General features: G+C 36.6%; 1 protein-coding gene across 1 annotated transcript in view; it reads left to right on the forward strand.

Annotated features, from left to right (window-relative positions):
• DLC1 (DLC1 Rho GTPase activating protein) overlaps nt 1-19,126 on the forward strand; it is a 536,095-nt gene that overhangs the window by 212,599 nt on the left and 304,370 nt on the right. Inside the window, 1 exon segment of the mRNA XM_042934406.1 lies at nt 7,547-7,696. Coding sequence (XP_042790340.1) covers nt 7,547-7,696 — 150 coding nt within the window.

The following is a 19,126-nucleotide window of genomic DNA, read 5'->3' on the forward strand; positions in this document are numbered from 1 at the left end:
ATAAAATGTGTTAAGTGACCATGAAAGTCAGTCTCCCAATTTTACCACTTAAAGTAAACACTGGTTCCAGAATGCCTACCAAATTATTTAAGTAGAAATCATATCCCACTCCCCAAAATGGACCTTTAAACCTAGTGGAGGAAGTCATCCTCAGATTTCCCTGGAATAGAGAGGAATTTCTGCCCACACAATTCTGTCCCTGACTCACATCTGCCACTTCTGAGCACTCCTTAGGACCAGCTGCAGAGATATCCTTTGAGTCTATGCAGGAGACTCTGTAAGCAATTTACAGAAGTCCCAGTTTAAAAATGCTCTATTTGAAACCTCACTGGAATTTAAAAATCAAGCTAAGGAGGAACCAGTTTTCTTCACCATGCTTTGTAAATGGAAGGAGATAACATAGGAAGTGAAGGTAAACACTAAAAAGCCACAATTTACATAGCAGTTCAAAGATTCCTTGTAGTAACTTTGAATGAGGGTATTAGATCACCTTCTATCATCTGATATTAAAATGATATTGGCACATGTTACTATTAAGATAACATGCAAAGATTTTGTGGTTGAACAGACTGTATCTGGCAAATCGGAGATAATTGCTGGTTTGTTTTATTACCTAATCCACATAAATTTCATCTTGAAATGCACCAGTATAAAAATTAAGGTTGACTTGTTTAACTTGCCTAGAAATTCTAACATAGGATAGTTAAATTATCTTTAGCCCCTAACTAGCTATTCAGATAAAAATCTTCACTGCTTCTGAAGAAAAAAAAAAAATGAATAACTTTCTGGTTCTTTAAACAGGATATTATTTTAAGAAAGGAAAGTCTAGAGTGAGGAATTTATTTTCAGATGAAATGTATAACACTAATATGAGATTTCATACTAATCCAGCTGGCCTCAGATCAAATAATTCAGAATGAAGTCGGGCCAAGTCTTTTGCTAAAAGGTCCCTTTCTATTACGGGTGAACAAGGAGTATTACCAGCCCAGAATGCCAGTAAGATGCGTATGGAATCAAAGACAGTGTAGGGGCCAGAACCTTGGATTATGAATCAGGAAGTCTTAGTTCTATTCCTGGCCTCGCCTTTAATTTATTATGGCTGTCTATGTGATGCCACAACTCATTGACAAGCAGAACATTCAGGCAGTGCTATATTTGCTGAGCCAAATGTCCACTATTTGGAAGCATTCAGGTGGTTTACTGCATTTTTTTGGTTTCCTTCCAAATGCTTGGCATTAGGAAAACAGTGCCTCTGCGTCTCTAGGGGAGGCATCCTTTTCTCTGTACTTCACAATCTGTAGAGTGTCTGGTAATCTTCACCTCCTCCCCACTCCGTGTGTGTGTGCTGTGTCCTGTGTTGCTCAATAAAGAGCATCTGGGAGAGAGGAAGCTTGGAATTATCTTCCCCAGATAGAAGGAAAGAAGGTAGTGGAGTCTCCTGTTCAAAGAATTCCTTTTCAGAGACCTGGAGAGAATGACCCCCTAAAAACCCTGTTTATCTCCCCCAGATCCCATTGTGACCCAAATGACTTCACTGCTCAGGGGCTAAATAGCTCTTGGGAGTAAATAAGGAACATCTTTAAGCTTTTCCAATGAAAACCATGCGGTTGGCCATATTAGGCTTTTGACAACAAATCGAATTGAATAGAAGTTTCTCTCCAAATTTGCCTAAGCATCCACTGACGTGTTTCTGAAAGAAATACAACTGGAAATTTCTTCCACAACTGTGATATATATTATCTATACCTTGACAACAGCTGGTTACAGTCTCTCGACAACAGGATGTTTCTGTTCTTAGTGCTACACAGGCAGATATTGGGAAAAGGAGACATATATCACACCATTGACTCAAGGTCAGCTCACAGGCAACTAAATAGTTTTTCCTCATTAAAAAAGCAAATCATGCAATCCTATTAAGAATAGCCTATTCATGTTCTAAACAGGCACTTAATTCTTAGGCTGTGTTAGAGAGGGTATATAGAACATGGGGAAATACTTGCCTACTCTGCCCTGGTCTGAGAACGTGTAGAGTAATATATTTAATTCTCAGCACTGACTATTAATTGGGTCAATGACAGAATTATGTCATATTCAGAGAAGGGTAAATAGAACTACTGAGGATTTGAAAACATGTCGTATGAGAAATCATTAAGGGGACTGAGTATGATTCACCTAGAAAAGGAAGAAAATGGGCACAACGTAGTTCTTCAAATATTTGAAAGGCTCTTTCATGGAATAGACACTACTTTATGCTGTCTAGTTTTGGAGGGAGAAACTGGGAAGTTAAAGGAAGGCAGAATTCTCAACCTTACAACTGTACAAGTATGAAATAGGTAGCTTCCTAGGGAACAGTGCATAGGACACAGGAGATGGCCAATAAACATCGTGAAGACTGTTAAAAACGTACAAGGACTTGTCTAGATGCAAAAGTTTCTTGCATTTAATTGTGGTTATCGCTACTCTTCCAAAACATAGTTTCTGTATATTAGAAGGAATGAAAACAGGTTGCAGTAGTTAAGGAGAGAATAAATGATGCCTAATAGGCATTGAATTAGAAATTGCATCCATGAAAGGAAAGCAAAATGGAGTATTGGAAAAAGACCAAGGCAACGAGTGGGGAGAGATGGGCTCTACTCTATTCAGTTTGTCAATGGAAAAGTGATCTGGATTTAAAACTCTACAGCTGCAAAGTCAGAACACCGTGGAACCAATAGCCATGATCCTAGAGCTCTCGATTTCTAAAGTCTTAATTTTGGAGAAAGTACCCAAGTACATAATGAGTTACTCAAATATGTTTTGACTTATTTTTTAATTATTTTTTAAAATATTTATTTATGAGAGAGAGGAAACAGAGTATGAGTGGGGGAGGGACAGAGAGAGAGGAAGACACAGAATCTGAAGCAGGCTCTTGGCTCTGAGCTGTTAGCACAGAGCCCAATGTGGGCCTCAAACTCATGAACCACGAGATCATGACTGAGCAGAAGTCAGACACTCAACTGACTGAATCACCCAGGCACCCCTGTTTGACCTATTTAAGTGAAAATACACATATGAAGATATGTTGATTATAATGAATTTTAAGGGATTTTACAAACATAAATAATGGATAGTGCAAAGAAGGCAGATACGTGAGCTGCTTCTAGGAAAAAAGAAGTCTCCGGAAGAACACTAAATTTCAGTCAACAATTTATACTGAACTCTGCCTGGGCAACAAGAGCAAAAGTTAAGGAAAATAAATGCATTAAATAAATAAAATGCATTATTTCAATATGTTATTATGTTGACTAAGCCATAATTACAACTGTCGATTTAACTAGCAATGCTTCTATTTGAATCCAATTCTGAGCATGTCTCTCCATCCTACTGATCCCCACTCCTACTATGTGTTGGCACAAATATGCACCAGCTCGCATAAGCTCACAAGAGCAAACTGGTGGCATCTCTTCCTGTTCTGAGTTCACTAATGTCTTGTTGGTAGCTTGAAACCAGCTATGACAATATTTACGTCACAGAAAAAATGGCACATGCTACACATGAGGACTTTTGTTTCATTTGGTATCTAGTTTCTAAACATTTACTAACATACCACTCCCTGCTTCCAAGAAACCGCTTCCTCAGACAGTGTCTTCTTTTTCACTTAGATCTCAAAATATTTATGGCCGTGTTATAAAAGCGTATCATTTTTTTTAATTCCAGTGTAGTTAACACACAGTGTTATATTAGTTTCAGGTGTACCATACAGGGATTCAACAATGCCATATATTAGTCAGTGCTCATCAAGATAGATGAACTCTTAAATTTGTTATCTCCTTATAATTACCATAATGTGGGTCCAATTCAGACTTCAGGGGGAAAAAACAGAACTAGGACTAGGACTAGAAAATAATCCTAGGTTAATTTGAACTATTTAGTATGTATTAGCCATTTGACTTTGCTGGGGGTAAAGTAGCGTGAGGTTCCAAAAATGTTTGATTGTCAGTATGTGGTGAGGATCCTAAAAGTAAAATACACAGGAAATCACTCATGTGCTTACATCCTGCCAGTGGCCCCACTGCAAGGAATAAATTTGACCTTTACAGTGACCTTCATGACAAAATATATTTTGGCTCCTGTTCATATTCACCTGCACATTGTTCTAGTATTCATTCCTTTCGCTCTCACTTCCCTTCCTGGTATCCCCCACCTTTTATCTGATCCTCTTATTCATCCAGCTCACTCCAGTCTAGCATCCAAGATGTGTGCAGTACTATTTTCCCAGTTCTCCTCCTTCCTTCTTCCTCTTCTTCTTTCCCTTCCCTTCCCTTCCCTTCCCTTCCCTTCCCTTCCCTTCCCCTTTTTTCTTTGCCTTTCATTTTCTTCCTTTCTTTCTGTCTTCCTTTCTCTCTCTTTCTCTCTCCCTTTCTCTCTCACTTGCTGTCTCTCTCCATCTCCATCTTCATCTCCGTATCTCTCTTCTACCCCGTTCTTTTTCTCCCCATCATGATTAAGCTCTGTTTTCCAACCACAGAAAACTATTTTCCAACCACTCTATACAAAGTGGGACACCCCCTTCAGTGACTGTGTAGATTCTTACCCAATTTATTTGCTTCTTACACTTGTTCCTGTATGAAACCATCCTACTTATGAATTTGTTAACTTTTGTTGTGTCTTCTCATGGTTGACTATAATATTCAAGAAAGCAGGAATTTTTAAATCTCTTATCCACTTGTGACTATTTTGTCCCTTTAATGGTGCTTGGCCCAGAACAGCTATGACTGCAGGAAAGAAGGAAGGAAAGACGGGAGGGGAGAGAATTTAGCATCTTGGCCTTGATTTGAAGGGGTTAAGGTACTGAAATATTGAGAACTTCACTAATAGGCAGCTTTACTTATTAAAGAAGGTGCTCTTCGTGGACTATGGAGACAGCATGAAATAAAAGCTTCACTGTAGAAGTCAACCTAGCCAAAACCTGCAAATACGCAGCTCTATTTTCAGGCATGAGCTATTTGCTGGAGTTTAGCCATGGACATATGAAAGGTTAGAACTGTTAAATATTAATATCTGGGGCTTTAAAAACAAAGACAATAAAATTTATCCAAAGCATCTGATTTGTAGTCCACTCTATTTTGTGAGGTTTTATGGATGTACACAGGATACTGGTCTGTGTACTTGACACTTGATGCTGAATGTAATAGATAGTGAATAAGGAAGCATCCAGGAAGGAAGGCGAAATCAATAGGCTTATTTCTCTAAAGGAATATTGTAGACCAAGGCCGTTTGGTTTTATTCCTTTTGGCAGAGCATTTGAAATAATTTGATGCTCAGCCCATGGATTTAAAAATGTTTTTAAAGTACAATCTCAGCATCCAGTTAATTCAAAGACAAATTGTTTCTGAGACCACTGCTGGTAGGTCTAGGACAACCCAGGACATACTGCTTTATCCAACATTAACTTAGTAGCTGGAAAAACATCAAGATATACTTTCTAAGGCTTTGGGAGCTGTTATTTCACTGGCTCCTATTGATTTCATTACTATTATTCCTGAAAACATATTGCATGTGCAGTGTATAACTTGTCTCATCTGCCAGGTAGAAAAACATAATTTTTGTGCTTGAGGATGTTATAACTGGGAGATTAAAATCACACAGAAAAAACATATGTGGATGTAGAGATGCAAAGAACATTATCTTGCCAAACACAACTTTGGTTTTAAAAAGAAGGAAATTATACAAGCAAATACATTGGAGAAGTAATTAAGAGGACTTTGAGTCTTCTTTCAGTCAGGTTTTCCATGTTTTGGGTATTTAGAAGAGAATTAAATTTAGAATAATCTCCAATATTTCCAGGACTTCATTTTAAGGTAGAAGCAGGATTCTACTGTAATGCTCTTTTGACTATAACAAAGTTCTGTGGCAGTGAAGGATATGATATATAGTAAGGTTCAAGTCTGTTTGCAAATATCCTGGATACTCTCAAGCATAAAACATAAGACTTTCTGATGACAAGAGCCTGTAATTGTGTCAGAGCCTCATTACATGTTTTAGACAGCAGGGACAATGAAAGGAAATTTAAGTAATAATCACAGCATAGTATTCTGAAGTAAGTAATACAACTCAAAAAAAATTCTTAAGTTATTCTCAAACTGGATGTCTTTATGGAAATAGGACTAGCTCTTTCAATTTGATGTTAGTCTGTTAAACCAAACACAGGTTCAGCTTACCCAAATAATTTACGAATGTTACCCTAACTAATGATTCTTTGAACACTTTAATAGGCCAACTGTTTGACATCTGGGAAATAATGCTCTAGCTATTGGGGGTACAGAGACTTGTATAGAATTTGATTAATCCATGAAATTTACCCTAGTCAGTCCCTGTTCTTTGGGGTTCCCTCCTAATGAAGGCTAGAGAATTTAGGGGATTAAAAAATGCCAAAACAAAATAAAATGTCTGATTCACTTCCAATACCATCACCTGCTCCCTTGTACCCACATCCCTCAGGCTTCTGTCATGATATATTTTCCCTTTGAGGTCCCCACTCGTGTTCCTTTCAAAGCTGATTTCACGGAGGTAAATATCAAAGAGATGAGAAGATAGCAACGTGAGTTACACATGATAGTTTTCTTCCAAAGGGCTAGCCCTGAGTCTATTACATGTCTCAATAGATTTTGCTTCTAAAGAACCTTACTGTGCTTTCCATGGCCTTTTTTTCCCAACCCAATGCCCTATCCAACCTTGATACCTTGCACAGCCTGCAAGGAATCTGGAAAATTCCTAATACTAATTGACATGATTTGAATATGCAAGAATAGTAAACAGTCATGTGGAAATGACTCTCTATGGTCAATGAGAAGCTTTAGTTGTTCCTGTAAGCAACAGTATTTCCATAAATATATCTCAATATTATAAAGAATTCAGGATAAGTAACCATGATCATTTACAAAAATATATACAGTTATGGGGGCTTTTTTTAATGTGAAAAAAAAGAAGCTTGAAAAGAAATATTGACAGTGATATAGCTTGAAGCAGCAGTAGGTAAATGGCGCCATGCAAAAACAAAACAAAATACAACAAAACAAACAAAGCAACTTGCCCACTGTACAAACTGAATCCTGCCGCCTTTGATTATTTTCCCATTTTTTTTCCTATACTCAGAAGTATTCTTCCAAAAATATTGTATGGATCCTTAAATGCCTAACCACAAACAGTTAAGTATGTCATAATTGATTTATACCATGAACAAAGTAACATCTAATTTTTCCCCAGAATAGTCCACAGAAAAGTAGTAAATATGTATCAGTACTCACTGATGTTATACTTCTTTTTCATTTCACTTTTTGCCAGAAGATGTATATTTAAAATTCAAGTAAAATGCTTCTTTGGCAGTAGGTCAGCATCTTCCCAATGAAGAGCCCATTGATGATACAGAATAGAACTTCCTTTCCCCCTTGAGTAGAAGGCTGCCTATTATTCACTGTCCTTTTTGTCACATTGAAGAACAGGGAACTTTTTATTCTTTCCAAGAAATGCCCTTTCAGATTTAGTAACAACATGTTCTGTTCCTCAGGAAATAAGAGAAGATCGAGATAGGGCGCGGCTAGACTCCATGGTGCTGCTAATTATGAAACTGGACCAACTTGATCAGGACATTGAGAATGCCCTCAGCACCAGCTCCTCTCCGTCCGGCACACCAACAAACCTGCGGCGGCACGTTCCTGTGAGCTTTCCTCTTTTCCACTTCTTTTCCCCTGAGAATGTTACCTCTTTATTTCATACAGTGCCTCTTGCAAATGAAACACCTCTGATGGTAGCACTACCTACCTAAATGTGGCCCTGATACGGTCCCACAAAGATCGCTCAAATAATTCTGGGCTTCGTGCAATATTATTTAAAAGAGAAGTGTGCTTAAAAAGGAAATGATTATTATGGGCTAGACAAGAAAGAGAGTCACCTGGGGAAATTATGTTTCGTAGAGATCAAATCATCTTTATTGTAGTTGTTTCTCTCATTACCAGTCTTCTCTGACATCCTATGAGCACCATTAGCAATGCTATGTCTGTCTCACTTAATATTTTTTTCTAATATTTCACAAATTTACATTGCACGTAGGAGATGCTTAAATATTTGCTGCATGCACACACGCATGCATGGATGTTTGGGTAGATGGGTGAGTGGATGAATGGATGCTGGACTAACCCGGCATACTACAAGAAATAATTTATATGAGATTAACTTGAAAACACTCTAAAACTCACTCCATGAAATACAGCGAATGGGACAGAGGTTGGAGTTTCATTCTACACTGCATTAATTTCTTATAAGACAGACACTCCTCTGAGATTCTGACATTCAAAATAAAATTTGAAAGGCAGATTCCAGGACTGAGTATGCACTTTACATATTTACTCTATATTAAATGGCTTAGTTTGTACAGATCTAGCAAATGTGATGGTAGATTTGCTTATAATTAAGCCATGAATCCCTTTTCAATTAATCTGTTACTTTTGCTATGCGATAATCAATACATTAAGTCAAGAGATGATATATTTACCTAAGATCAAAAGGGTGTAAAATCCTATACATAAATTGGAGCAGCTACCAAAATAGAACTATTCTGCATCAAATTCTCTAATTAGTATAGCTCTATCATTGATTCTGAAGTGATTCAAGACTTAACTCTGACGATGGGGCAGAATATTTCAAAGTAAATGAACAAATTAAAATGATAACTAACCTTGGTATATGCTAGGTATGATTTTAAATGATTTTTGCATATTAGCACATTCATTCCTCACATTTTTCAAATGAGTGAAAGATAGAGAAGTCAGTAATTATATGCGTCAAAGCTGGAGTACGTACCCAGCGAATCTTCATCTCAAGCCATGCCATTTAACCGCTACACCACACTGCGTTCTCTAGCTGACCATATTGGGAATCCTATAGCTTAAGCAAATGATAGATGAAAGATTGACATAGAGAGGGAGAGGAAGCAATGAAGGAATGAAGGAAGGGGAAGGAAGGAGAGAGGGAAATAAATTAGATACTTCAACTTAAAGCCAGTAGAATGAAATTTTCGTTTTTGTCTGTGATCTTCTGGATAATCATTTCTTACCCTTTAGTATTCATCTCAAATTTTCTTTACAGTGAAATATTGCCTTAAGCTTCTTCTGTCTTTCCAGAAAGAATCAATTACCCCTTCTCTGGTCCTGCTATAGTGTCTTGCACATACTTTAGTAGGACAGGATCCCAATGGAAAAACTAATATCAAAGTAACCTGAAGACCAACAAGAAGGGGTGTTTTAATCTTTTTTACATATGAAAAGTGTGTAGAATCTTTATACTCATTTCTATCATTTTTAAAAACAGAAATAACCCAGGGTGCCTGGGTGGCTCAGTCAGTTAAGCCTCTGATGTCAGCTCAGGTCATGATCTCATGGTTCACGAATTTGAGCCCCGCATCGGGATCCATGCTGGCGGTGTGAAACCTGCTAGGGATTCTCTCTCCCTCCTTCTTCCTCTCTCTCCCTTTGCCCCTCCCCCAGTTTCCTCTCTCTTTCTTAAAATAAATTTAAAAAATAAAAATAGAAATAACCATATTTTTCAACAAGAGGCATTTCTTACTACTTCTTTGCCATAGAATACATTTTCTCTTTAGAAGTTGTCTGATGGGAATTGTTAATATCTCCCTGTCTTTTTTAATTTCTCCCCTATACTCTCCATCTATACTGAACTTTCCTCAATCCCCATGTATTTAGGGGAAAAAAACCAACCCATCTCCGTATTATTGTCTCCATCTCAGAAAGAAAGGCAGCTCTTACCTGGTAGACATGTATCTTTGTTCAGTGGTAAAGGCAAAACACAAACAGGGACAAATTCAGGTGATACTTTTAGGATTTGCCTACATCTACATCTTCAGCCTCCATTTAAAGTATAAACCAGATTTTATATTGCATGCACTGTCTCCTGGAACACAACCACCATTGCTGAGGATGGTTGATTCTATAAATTGAGATCCATTTCTAAGTTTTCAGCTCAGTAAATACTTGGAATAGGCAAATTAATACAATAAAAACCTTATGAACTTTGGGATTTACAGACCTGCATTCAAATACCAGCTCCACAACTGAATATCTAAGAATATAAGAAAACTATGTGATTTCTCAACTTTAGGTTCATGTAAAAAAAAAAAAAGCAATATTATTTTCTATCTAATGGCTAGTTGGAAGGAGTAAATGAGAGAACATATATTAAGATGTATTGCACAGATCTGGCACAGAGCACGTATTTATACTGTGTTATTCTCTTTCCTTCTCCCATGTACTCACACCAGGCACTGGGCTAAAGATGAATAAGACATAGCCTGCAGCCCTCAGAGACAAAAACATCTTTTTGGTCTTTATATTTTTCTAGGTCATCCCTTGTTCTTTATTTCTGTTCCTTGGTATTTAAAGCTAATTTTAAAAGTCTCTCATCATCAAAATTTTTTCCACAGGCACTTTCCATTTCTTTTGATAATTGCACCAGGGAATAAGGGGATTATAACAGCATGATTATGACCTTGATCATCCAGCAAGTATCACTGTCCCAGATTCAGAGGAGAACCTCCCTCTTTCACACCCTTACACTCCACTGTGTATTTACAGTTTAAGAGGAAAGACAAGACTACAATCAAACCGTGACCTCAGTTTGCGATTACTTATGAGAAAATACTAGAGTGAGTTTTCTACCTATGATAAAGGGTGTAAAAACTAATAGACTGGAGTCTATTGATTGAATAATAGATTGAAGATGAAAAATCACTACGACAAGAATCTAAATAAAGATTTAAGGTTGCCTTGATAATAGAGACTTGCAAATTGACTATATCTTGGTGGTTCACCGCAGCCTAGGATCTGGTTTTCTCTAGAATCCAAAAACTTGATTTTGTCCAAGTACTCACTGTGTGCCAGTCTCTTAGAGCTGATAAATGATGGCCCATCTCATGGGATCAGTGTGAGTGGAGGATGGAGAAGGCAGTAGTGTTTACTGACAATTAATCTTTATATATGCTCATTCTTCTGTATTATAACCCTTCCCAAGAGGCATATCGTTCACTCACAATTGTTCACCATTTCCAGAACCAGAACCTCCTTGTCTGACAGTCAAGGAATTTTTTTTTCCCAGTAACAAGGTATTCTGAATATTAAGTTGCTAATTGTGTTCAAGTTAATGTGTAAACAAGGAACTATTGATAATATCTTGGAGTATTTCTTCTCTGCCACAGAGAAGCTTAAAAAACAGGGGCGCCTGGGTGGCGCAGTCGGTTAAGCGTCCGACTTCAGCCAGGTCACGATCTCGCGGTCCGTGAGTTCGAGCCCCGCGTCAGGCTCTGGGCTGATGGCTCGGAGCCTGGAGCCTGTTTCCGATTCTGTGTCTCCCTCTCTCTCTGCCCCTCCCCCGTTCATGCTCTGTCTCTCTCTGTCCCAAAAATAAATAAAAAATGTTGAAAAAAAAAAAAAATTAAAAAAAAAAAAAAAAAAAAAAACAAACATATAAGTCAGGGTCACTTCACTACCTTTAGCTGAACCTCCAACATGGTTCTATAGCATTTTTTTTTTGTCTTCCTGGTTCTTTTCCCATAATCCTAGGCAGCTATTCAAAAATTTTACTATGCTCCCCAAACCCTGACCTACCCTACACCTTTCTCTTAGCAAACATCTTCATGTTCCTCTTGGCAGAGAAAATGGACCATTGACAGGAACTTTGCAGCCTCACAACTGTAAATATCCGTAGGTACTCCTTTTCTTCTCTCTTTTCCTCCCATGTCCTCCCTTGTGAGCCAAGATTTATTCTCCTTTTCATCTAGTATATATTCCTTGATTTAATTCTTGTCCACTGCTCTGTCATTTCTCCGCAACTCATCTCATGTCTGAAAAATCCAGTAGTAACCTCTCAGTCTTTAGCTGTAGCATTTGAAACAATTGAGTATCCTCTCCTCCCTGGATTTCACAGCTCCCTTGGCTTCTGGCTCCTCTCTTTCCTTTCCTTCTATACCCCCAGCAGTTACTTTTCATATATTTCAGTGGCTCCTCTCCCTGTATTTGCCCCTTAAATCTTATCTCCAGATTTTAGGCTCAGTTCTTTCTATGTCTGACAGAATAGTCTCCCTGGAAGTTACCATGGCTTCCATGACTTCCTTCATAGTGAGGGTCACCAGTGAGCCCCTTTTTGCTGGCTCCAGATCTGTATCTCCAATGGATCACTAGCTACTCACTTCTTTACACCACAATTGTACTGTGTATACACCTCTACTATAGCACATCAGACTGTATTCCCACAATGGGAACTATTCCAAGATTTTTATATTCCCGATGTCTGGCACAATTGAAGCATGGAGTAACAGTGATGAATGGAGCCTAGTAGGAAGATGATGTGGAAGATGAATTACACAAAGCAGAGTCACAACACAATTATTAGGTGGCCGTAGTAATGCTAATTCAGGGCTTGAAGCCACTTAGTTTGGGTATGGTGGCAGTGGAAAAAGAAAAGAAGGAATGGACATGAGACATTCTGAGAGCCGATGTGTTATATCTCATAGTGAATAGAGAGGAAACAAAATAATAAGGATTTGTGCTAAACTACGTATTTGTGACCCTCCTTAAATCACTTCTGTAGTTGTATTTTAAGCGCCCCCAGCAGAACGTCACAGTAGCTCCTTAAAGGGGTTGAACTCTGGGGTCTGACAAATGTGAGTTTTAATGTCAGCCCTGGTGCATAGTGTGAATTTGCTCAAATTACTTCCCTTAAGACTTAACTACATCGTCTGTCAAGTAGGGCTAGTGAATGTTGAAGCAGGTAATGGCTGTACAATACTGTCTTTAGAAGGTAAAAACACAATAAATGATAGATTTTTAAAATATTTTTCAGTTTGCCTCAGAACTGTTGTGTTGTTAAAAAGGCAAGAGGTTACCCTGTTAATCACCTAATCAAATTATAAACAGGAAGGCAAAAGGAGTTCCGCCAACTAAAAAGGTCAAACATAAATGGCTTATAAATTACCTGCTACTTATGACTATGCACTTGATGTTTATAAGTTACCTGCTATTTATGACTGTCAATTTGATGTTGATTCAGTTTGAAATTTTAGTGAATCATATTTCTCTTCTGGTAAAATATTTGTATTTTTCATGCAAAATAAACAAACAAACAAACAAACAAACAGCCTTTAATTTGAAATCACTCAGGGCATGAGAAATTTTGTTAGAGGTGGGTGTTTTTACACACACACACACACACACACACAGGCACACACACACATACACACACATATTTAAAGTATTACCTTGAAGTTTCATTATTGTTGTGTAGGTCTTTTTTTCATTTTTTCACATCTCATTTTTTAAAATTTATTTATTTTTAAATTTACCTCCTAGTTAGCATATAGCGCAACAATGATTTCAGGAGTAGATTCCTCAATGCCCCTTATCCATTTAACCCATCCCCCCTCCCACAACCCCTTCAGCAACGCTCTTTTTGTTCTCTGTATTTAAGAGTCTCTTACGTTTTGTCCCCCTCCTTGTTTTTATATTGTTTTTGCTTCCCTTCCCTTATGTTCATCTGTTTTGTGTCTTAAATTCCTCATACGAGTGAAGTCATATGACATTTGTCTTTCTCTAATTTCGCTCAGCATAATACCCTCTAGTTGTGTATGTCTTTTATACTGTTTCTCTTTTTTCTCTTATCTCTTTTTCAGCCTTATTGAAATATAAGTGACATACAACACTGTGTAAGTTTAAGGTGTACAATATTATGATTCAGTATACATATATATTGCAAAATGATGGCTACAAGATTAATGAACACACCCATAACCTCACATAATTATTTTGTGGATGGGCGTATGTGTGTTGAGAACTTTTAAATTTAATCTTGACAACTTTCAAGTATATAATACAGTATTCTTAACTATAGTCACCATGCTTTATATTAGATCCCATAACTTATTCACCTTATAACTGAAAGTTTGTGTCTTCTTTTTTTTAGATTTTTTAATGTTTATTAATTTTTAAGAGAGAGAGAGAGAGAGAGACAGAGCATGAGCAGGAGAGGGGCAGAGAGATTGGGAAACAGAATCTGAAGTAGGCCCCAGGCTCCAGGCTGTCAGCACAGAGCCGGACGTGGGGCTTGAACCCAGCAACCGCGAGATCACAACCTGAACCAAAGTTGACGCTCAACTGACTAAGCCACTCAGGTGCCCTGAAAGTTTATCACCACTTAATCACTAATCATGAATGCCTCATTTCCTCCACCCCCAGCCCAGGTCAACCACCATTCTACTCTGTTTGTAGGCATTTGCATTGTTTTAGATTCTGTAAAAGTAAGATCACACCATATTTTCTTTTCTCTGTCTGACTTATTTCACTTAGCATAATACCCTCAGAGCCCATCTATGTTATCACAAATGATAGGATCCCCTGCTTTTCTCTCTCTCTTTTTCTCTCTCAATATACATATACATATATATATACACACACACATACACATACATACACACACATACATATATGCATATATACATATGTACATAAATTACATATATATATACATACATATACACATATGCCACATTTTATTTATTCATTTATCTGTCAGAGTATACTTAGGTTGTTTCCATGTCTTTCCCATTGTGAATAATGCAGCAGTGAACATTGGAGTACAGGTATCTTTTTAAGACGCTGATTTCATTTCCTTCAGATATATACCCAGAAGGGGGATTGCTGGATAATATGGTGGTTCTGTTTTTAATTTTTTGAGAAAACTTCATGGACTTACTTCTGGTCCCTATTCTGTTCCATTGATCTATGTGTCTGTTTTGTGCTAGTGCCATGCTGTTTTGTTTTGTTTTGTTTTGTTTTTAACGTTTATTTATTTTTGAGACAGAGAGAGACAGAGCATGAACGGGGGAGGGTCAGAGAGAGGGAGACACAGAATCTGAAACAGGCTCCAGGCTCTGAGCGGTCAGCACAGAGCCCGATGCGGGGCTCGAACCCACGGACTGCGAGATCATGACCTGAGCCGAAGTCGGACGCTTAACCGCCTAAGCCACCCAGGTGCCCCAGTGCCATGCTGTTTTGATCACTACACTTTTATTCTTCTTTTTCAAGATTGCTGTGGATCTTGGGGGTCTTTTGTAGTTCCATGTGAATTTTAAGACTATTTTTTTCTGTTCCTGTAAAAAAGGCCGTTGAAATTTTGATTGGAATTACATTGAATCTGTAAATCATTTTAGGTAGTAGGAACATTTTTGCAATTTATTAATTTTTCTGATCCACATACACAGGATGGCTTTTGATTTACTTGTGTATTCTTTAGTCACTTTCATCAGTGTCTTTTAGTTTTCACAGTAGAGGTATTTCACCTTATTAGTTAAATATATTACTAAACATTTTATTATATTTGTGCTATTATAGATGGCATTGTTTTATTTCTCTTTCAAATAGTTTGCTGTTATTGTATAGAAATGCAATTAATTTTTATATGCTGATATTGATTTTGTATTTTCATTTCTATCCTGTAACTTTACTGATTATTTTTAATTCTTACAGTTTTTTGGTGAGTTGTTAGGGTTTTCTGTATATAGTATACAATATCATGTCATCTGAAACAGAGACAATTTTGCTTCCAATTAGGATGACATACATTTATTTATTTATTTATTTGCCTGCCTGCTCACTCACTCACTCTGGCTAGAACTTCCAGTACTATATTGAAGAGGGGTGATGGGAGTGGACGCCTTTGTCATGGTGCTGATTTTAGAGGAAAAGTTTTCATTTTTTCATCATAGAATATGATGTTAGTTGTAGGTTTGTCATGCATGGCATTTATCATATTCATATACATTCCTTCATGCACAGTTTGTTGAGAGCTTTTATTATGAGAGACTGTTGATTTTTGTCAAATACTTTTTCTTCATCTATTGCGATGATCATATGATTTTTATCTTTTATTCTGTTATTGTGGTACATCACACTTGTTGACTTGTGTGTATTGAACATACTTGCATCCCATGGATAAATACCATTTGGACATCATGTGATGTGCTTTTAATGTGCTCTTGAATTCTGTTTGCTAGAGTTCTGTTGAAAATTTTTGCATCTATATCAAGGATATTGGCCTATAGCTTATTTTTTTGGTTTTTGTTTCATTTTGTTTTGTAGTGTCTTTATCTGGCTCTGGTAATAGGGTAATTCTGGCTTTGTAAAATGAGTTTGGGAGTAATCCCTTCTCTCAATTTTTTGGAAGAGTTTTGAAAGGACTGACATTAATTCTTTTTTACATGTTTGGTAGAATTCATCAGTGAAACTATCCGGTCTTGGCCTTTCCATTGTTGGAAAATTTTTTATTACTACTTCAGTTTCCTTAGTTATTGCTCTGTTTAGATATTCCATTTATATTTCAGTCTTGTTTCTTCATTTTCTTTTACTTTCAGCTTTATTAAGGTATAATTGGTAAATAAAACTGTAAAGTACTTAAAATGTACATTGTGGTGATTTGATATTTGTATGTATGTGAAAAGATTCCCATCATCCAGTTAACTCACACATCTATCACCTCACATATTTATCCTTTGGGTTTTGTTGTTGTTGTGAGAACATTTTAGTTCTATTCTCTTAGCAAATTTCAATTATTATTTTTTAATGTAGTCTTATCACCCATAGTCACCATATTTTACATTAGATCCTCAGACCGTATTCATCTTATACCTGAAAGTTTTTACCCTTTTACCAACTCCTCTCTATTTCCTCATTTGGACCCTTTAAGTTCTACTAGTGATTTATAATTTCATAACAAAAACTACAAAAATTACTTTCATTGTGAGGAATAAGAAAGAGATATTAATATTTTTGAGTCTACCTATTCTTTCTTAAAACAATATTTAATGAGAATTTTACATGACAGGCACTATTCTAAGATCTGGTGATATATCAGTGAACAAGAGCAGTGAAGTCTCTGCTTTTGTGATATGTAGATTCTCATAGAGGGAAGCAGATAATATTAGAAAAAGGGATGAGTTGAGAGTGGATGGATGGATGATGGATGAATGGATGGATGGATGGTTGGATGGACCGAACAACTGATGGGTAGATAAATAGGATGATAGATGGATACAGTTGGTTTGTAATAAATAAGCAAGGTAATTGATTATGAAATAGAGAATTATATACTGTGGAGGTTGAAGGAAGGAAACTACTTTAGCTTGAAATGTCAATAAGTATTCAAGCTGAGACCTGATTTGACAAGAACGGGCCAACAAAAGGAAACTCTGAGTCAAGAGACAAGAAGGACATAGTCCCTACTGTAGAAACCAATTTGGTGTTTTAGAAGAACTGGGAAACAACCAGTATGGCTGCAAAATACCAAGAAACAAGAGAATAATAGAACACAAGGCCAGAAAGTATAAATGTAGTGTAGATGGTATGCAGCCATGTGGGCCATGAGAAAGTTGAGTTGTAAAGAGTAGGCACAGAGGTGTTTCACTCATATTCTCTCAGGTTAAAATTGTAGAGTGATGTATACCTCTGCTTCTTCCCATTTACATTCCCCTCACCCTCAATTTTCCTCTATGCTCTGAGGCTACCTTATAACAAAAATAGAGCATTTGATGGATTAATGTACTGCCTTTGATGAAGTTGCCAAGTAAATGCATCTACTCAGCAGACATGTCTTATATACATACTGTGTACTAGTTTCAGGAAGATATCATGATACTAATAATAACAGTATTTATAGTAAAGGCAAACATTTAATGAAAATTATTATGTGCCAGTTACATGTACTTTGCATATATCTTGTTTAACCCTTGTGAAACTCTATGAGTGAATGCTATTATTATACCCATTTCCTTTTTTTTTAATTTGACTATAGTTGATGCACAGTTATGTTAGTTTCAGGTATATAACTTAGTGATTTGACAGGCTTAGATATTATGTTATGTTCACCACAAGCATAGATAGCATCTGTCCTATTACATTGCTATTATAATATTATTGACTGTATTCCTTATATCCTGCTTTTTATTCCCATGACTTAACTCATTCCGTAAGTGGAAGGCCTGTATTTCCCTCTCCTCTTTACCCTTTGTTCAACTCCTCTCCCCTCTTCCTTCTAGCAACCATCAGTTTGTTTTCTGTATTTATAATTCTGATTCTGTTTTTGTTCACTCGCTTGTATTAGATTCCATTTATGTGTGGAATCATACTGTATTTGTCTTTCTCAGTCTGGCTTATTTCAGTACCCTCTAAGTCCATCCATGTTACTCAAATGGAATGATCTCATCCTTTTTATGGCCATGTAGTATTCCATTATATAAATATAAATATAAATATAAATATAAATATAAATATAAATATAAATATAAATATAAATATATAAATATATATATGTATATATACATACACACACACATAGTATTCCATTACATACATATACACACACATATAGATATATAGATACACACACACACACACACACACATACATATATACACACACCATTCATCTGTTGATGGACACCTATGTTGCTTCCATGTCTTGGCTATTCTATTGTAAATAGTGTTGCAATAAACATAGGGGTGGATACATGAGTTCTTGTTTTCATTTTCCCTAGATTAAATACCCAATAGTAGAGTTACTAGATCACATGATATTTATATTTTAATTTTTTAAAGAGCCTCCATACTCTTTTCCACCGTGGTTGTACCAGTTTGCATTCTCCCCAACAGTGTACGAGGGGTCCTTTTTCTCCACTTGTTTGCCAACACTCTTTGTTCCTTGTCTTCTTGATTTTAGCCATTCTAACAGATACGGAGTGATATCTCATTGTGAGTTTGATTTATGTTTCCCTGATGATTGGTGATGTTTAACACCTTTTCATGTTTCTATTGACCACATTTATATCTTTAGAAAAATATCTATTTAGGTCCTCTGCCCATTTTTTAATCAAATTGTTTTTTTGGTGTTGAGTTGTATAAGCTCTTTATATATTTTGTATATTACTGGATATATCATTTGCAAATATATTACCCCATTCAGTCAGTTGTCTTTTTGTTTTGTTGATGATTTCTTTTACTGTGCAAAAGCTTTTTATTTGATACGGTCTCAGTAGTTTA

Source organism: Panthera leo, chromosome B1, assembly GCF_018350215.1.
Source record: "Panthera leo isolate Ple1 chromosome B1, P.leo_Ple1_pat1.1, whole genome shotgun sequence".
NCBI lineage: Eukaryota > Metazoa > Chordata > Mammalia > Carnivora > Felidae > Panthera > Panthera leo.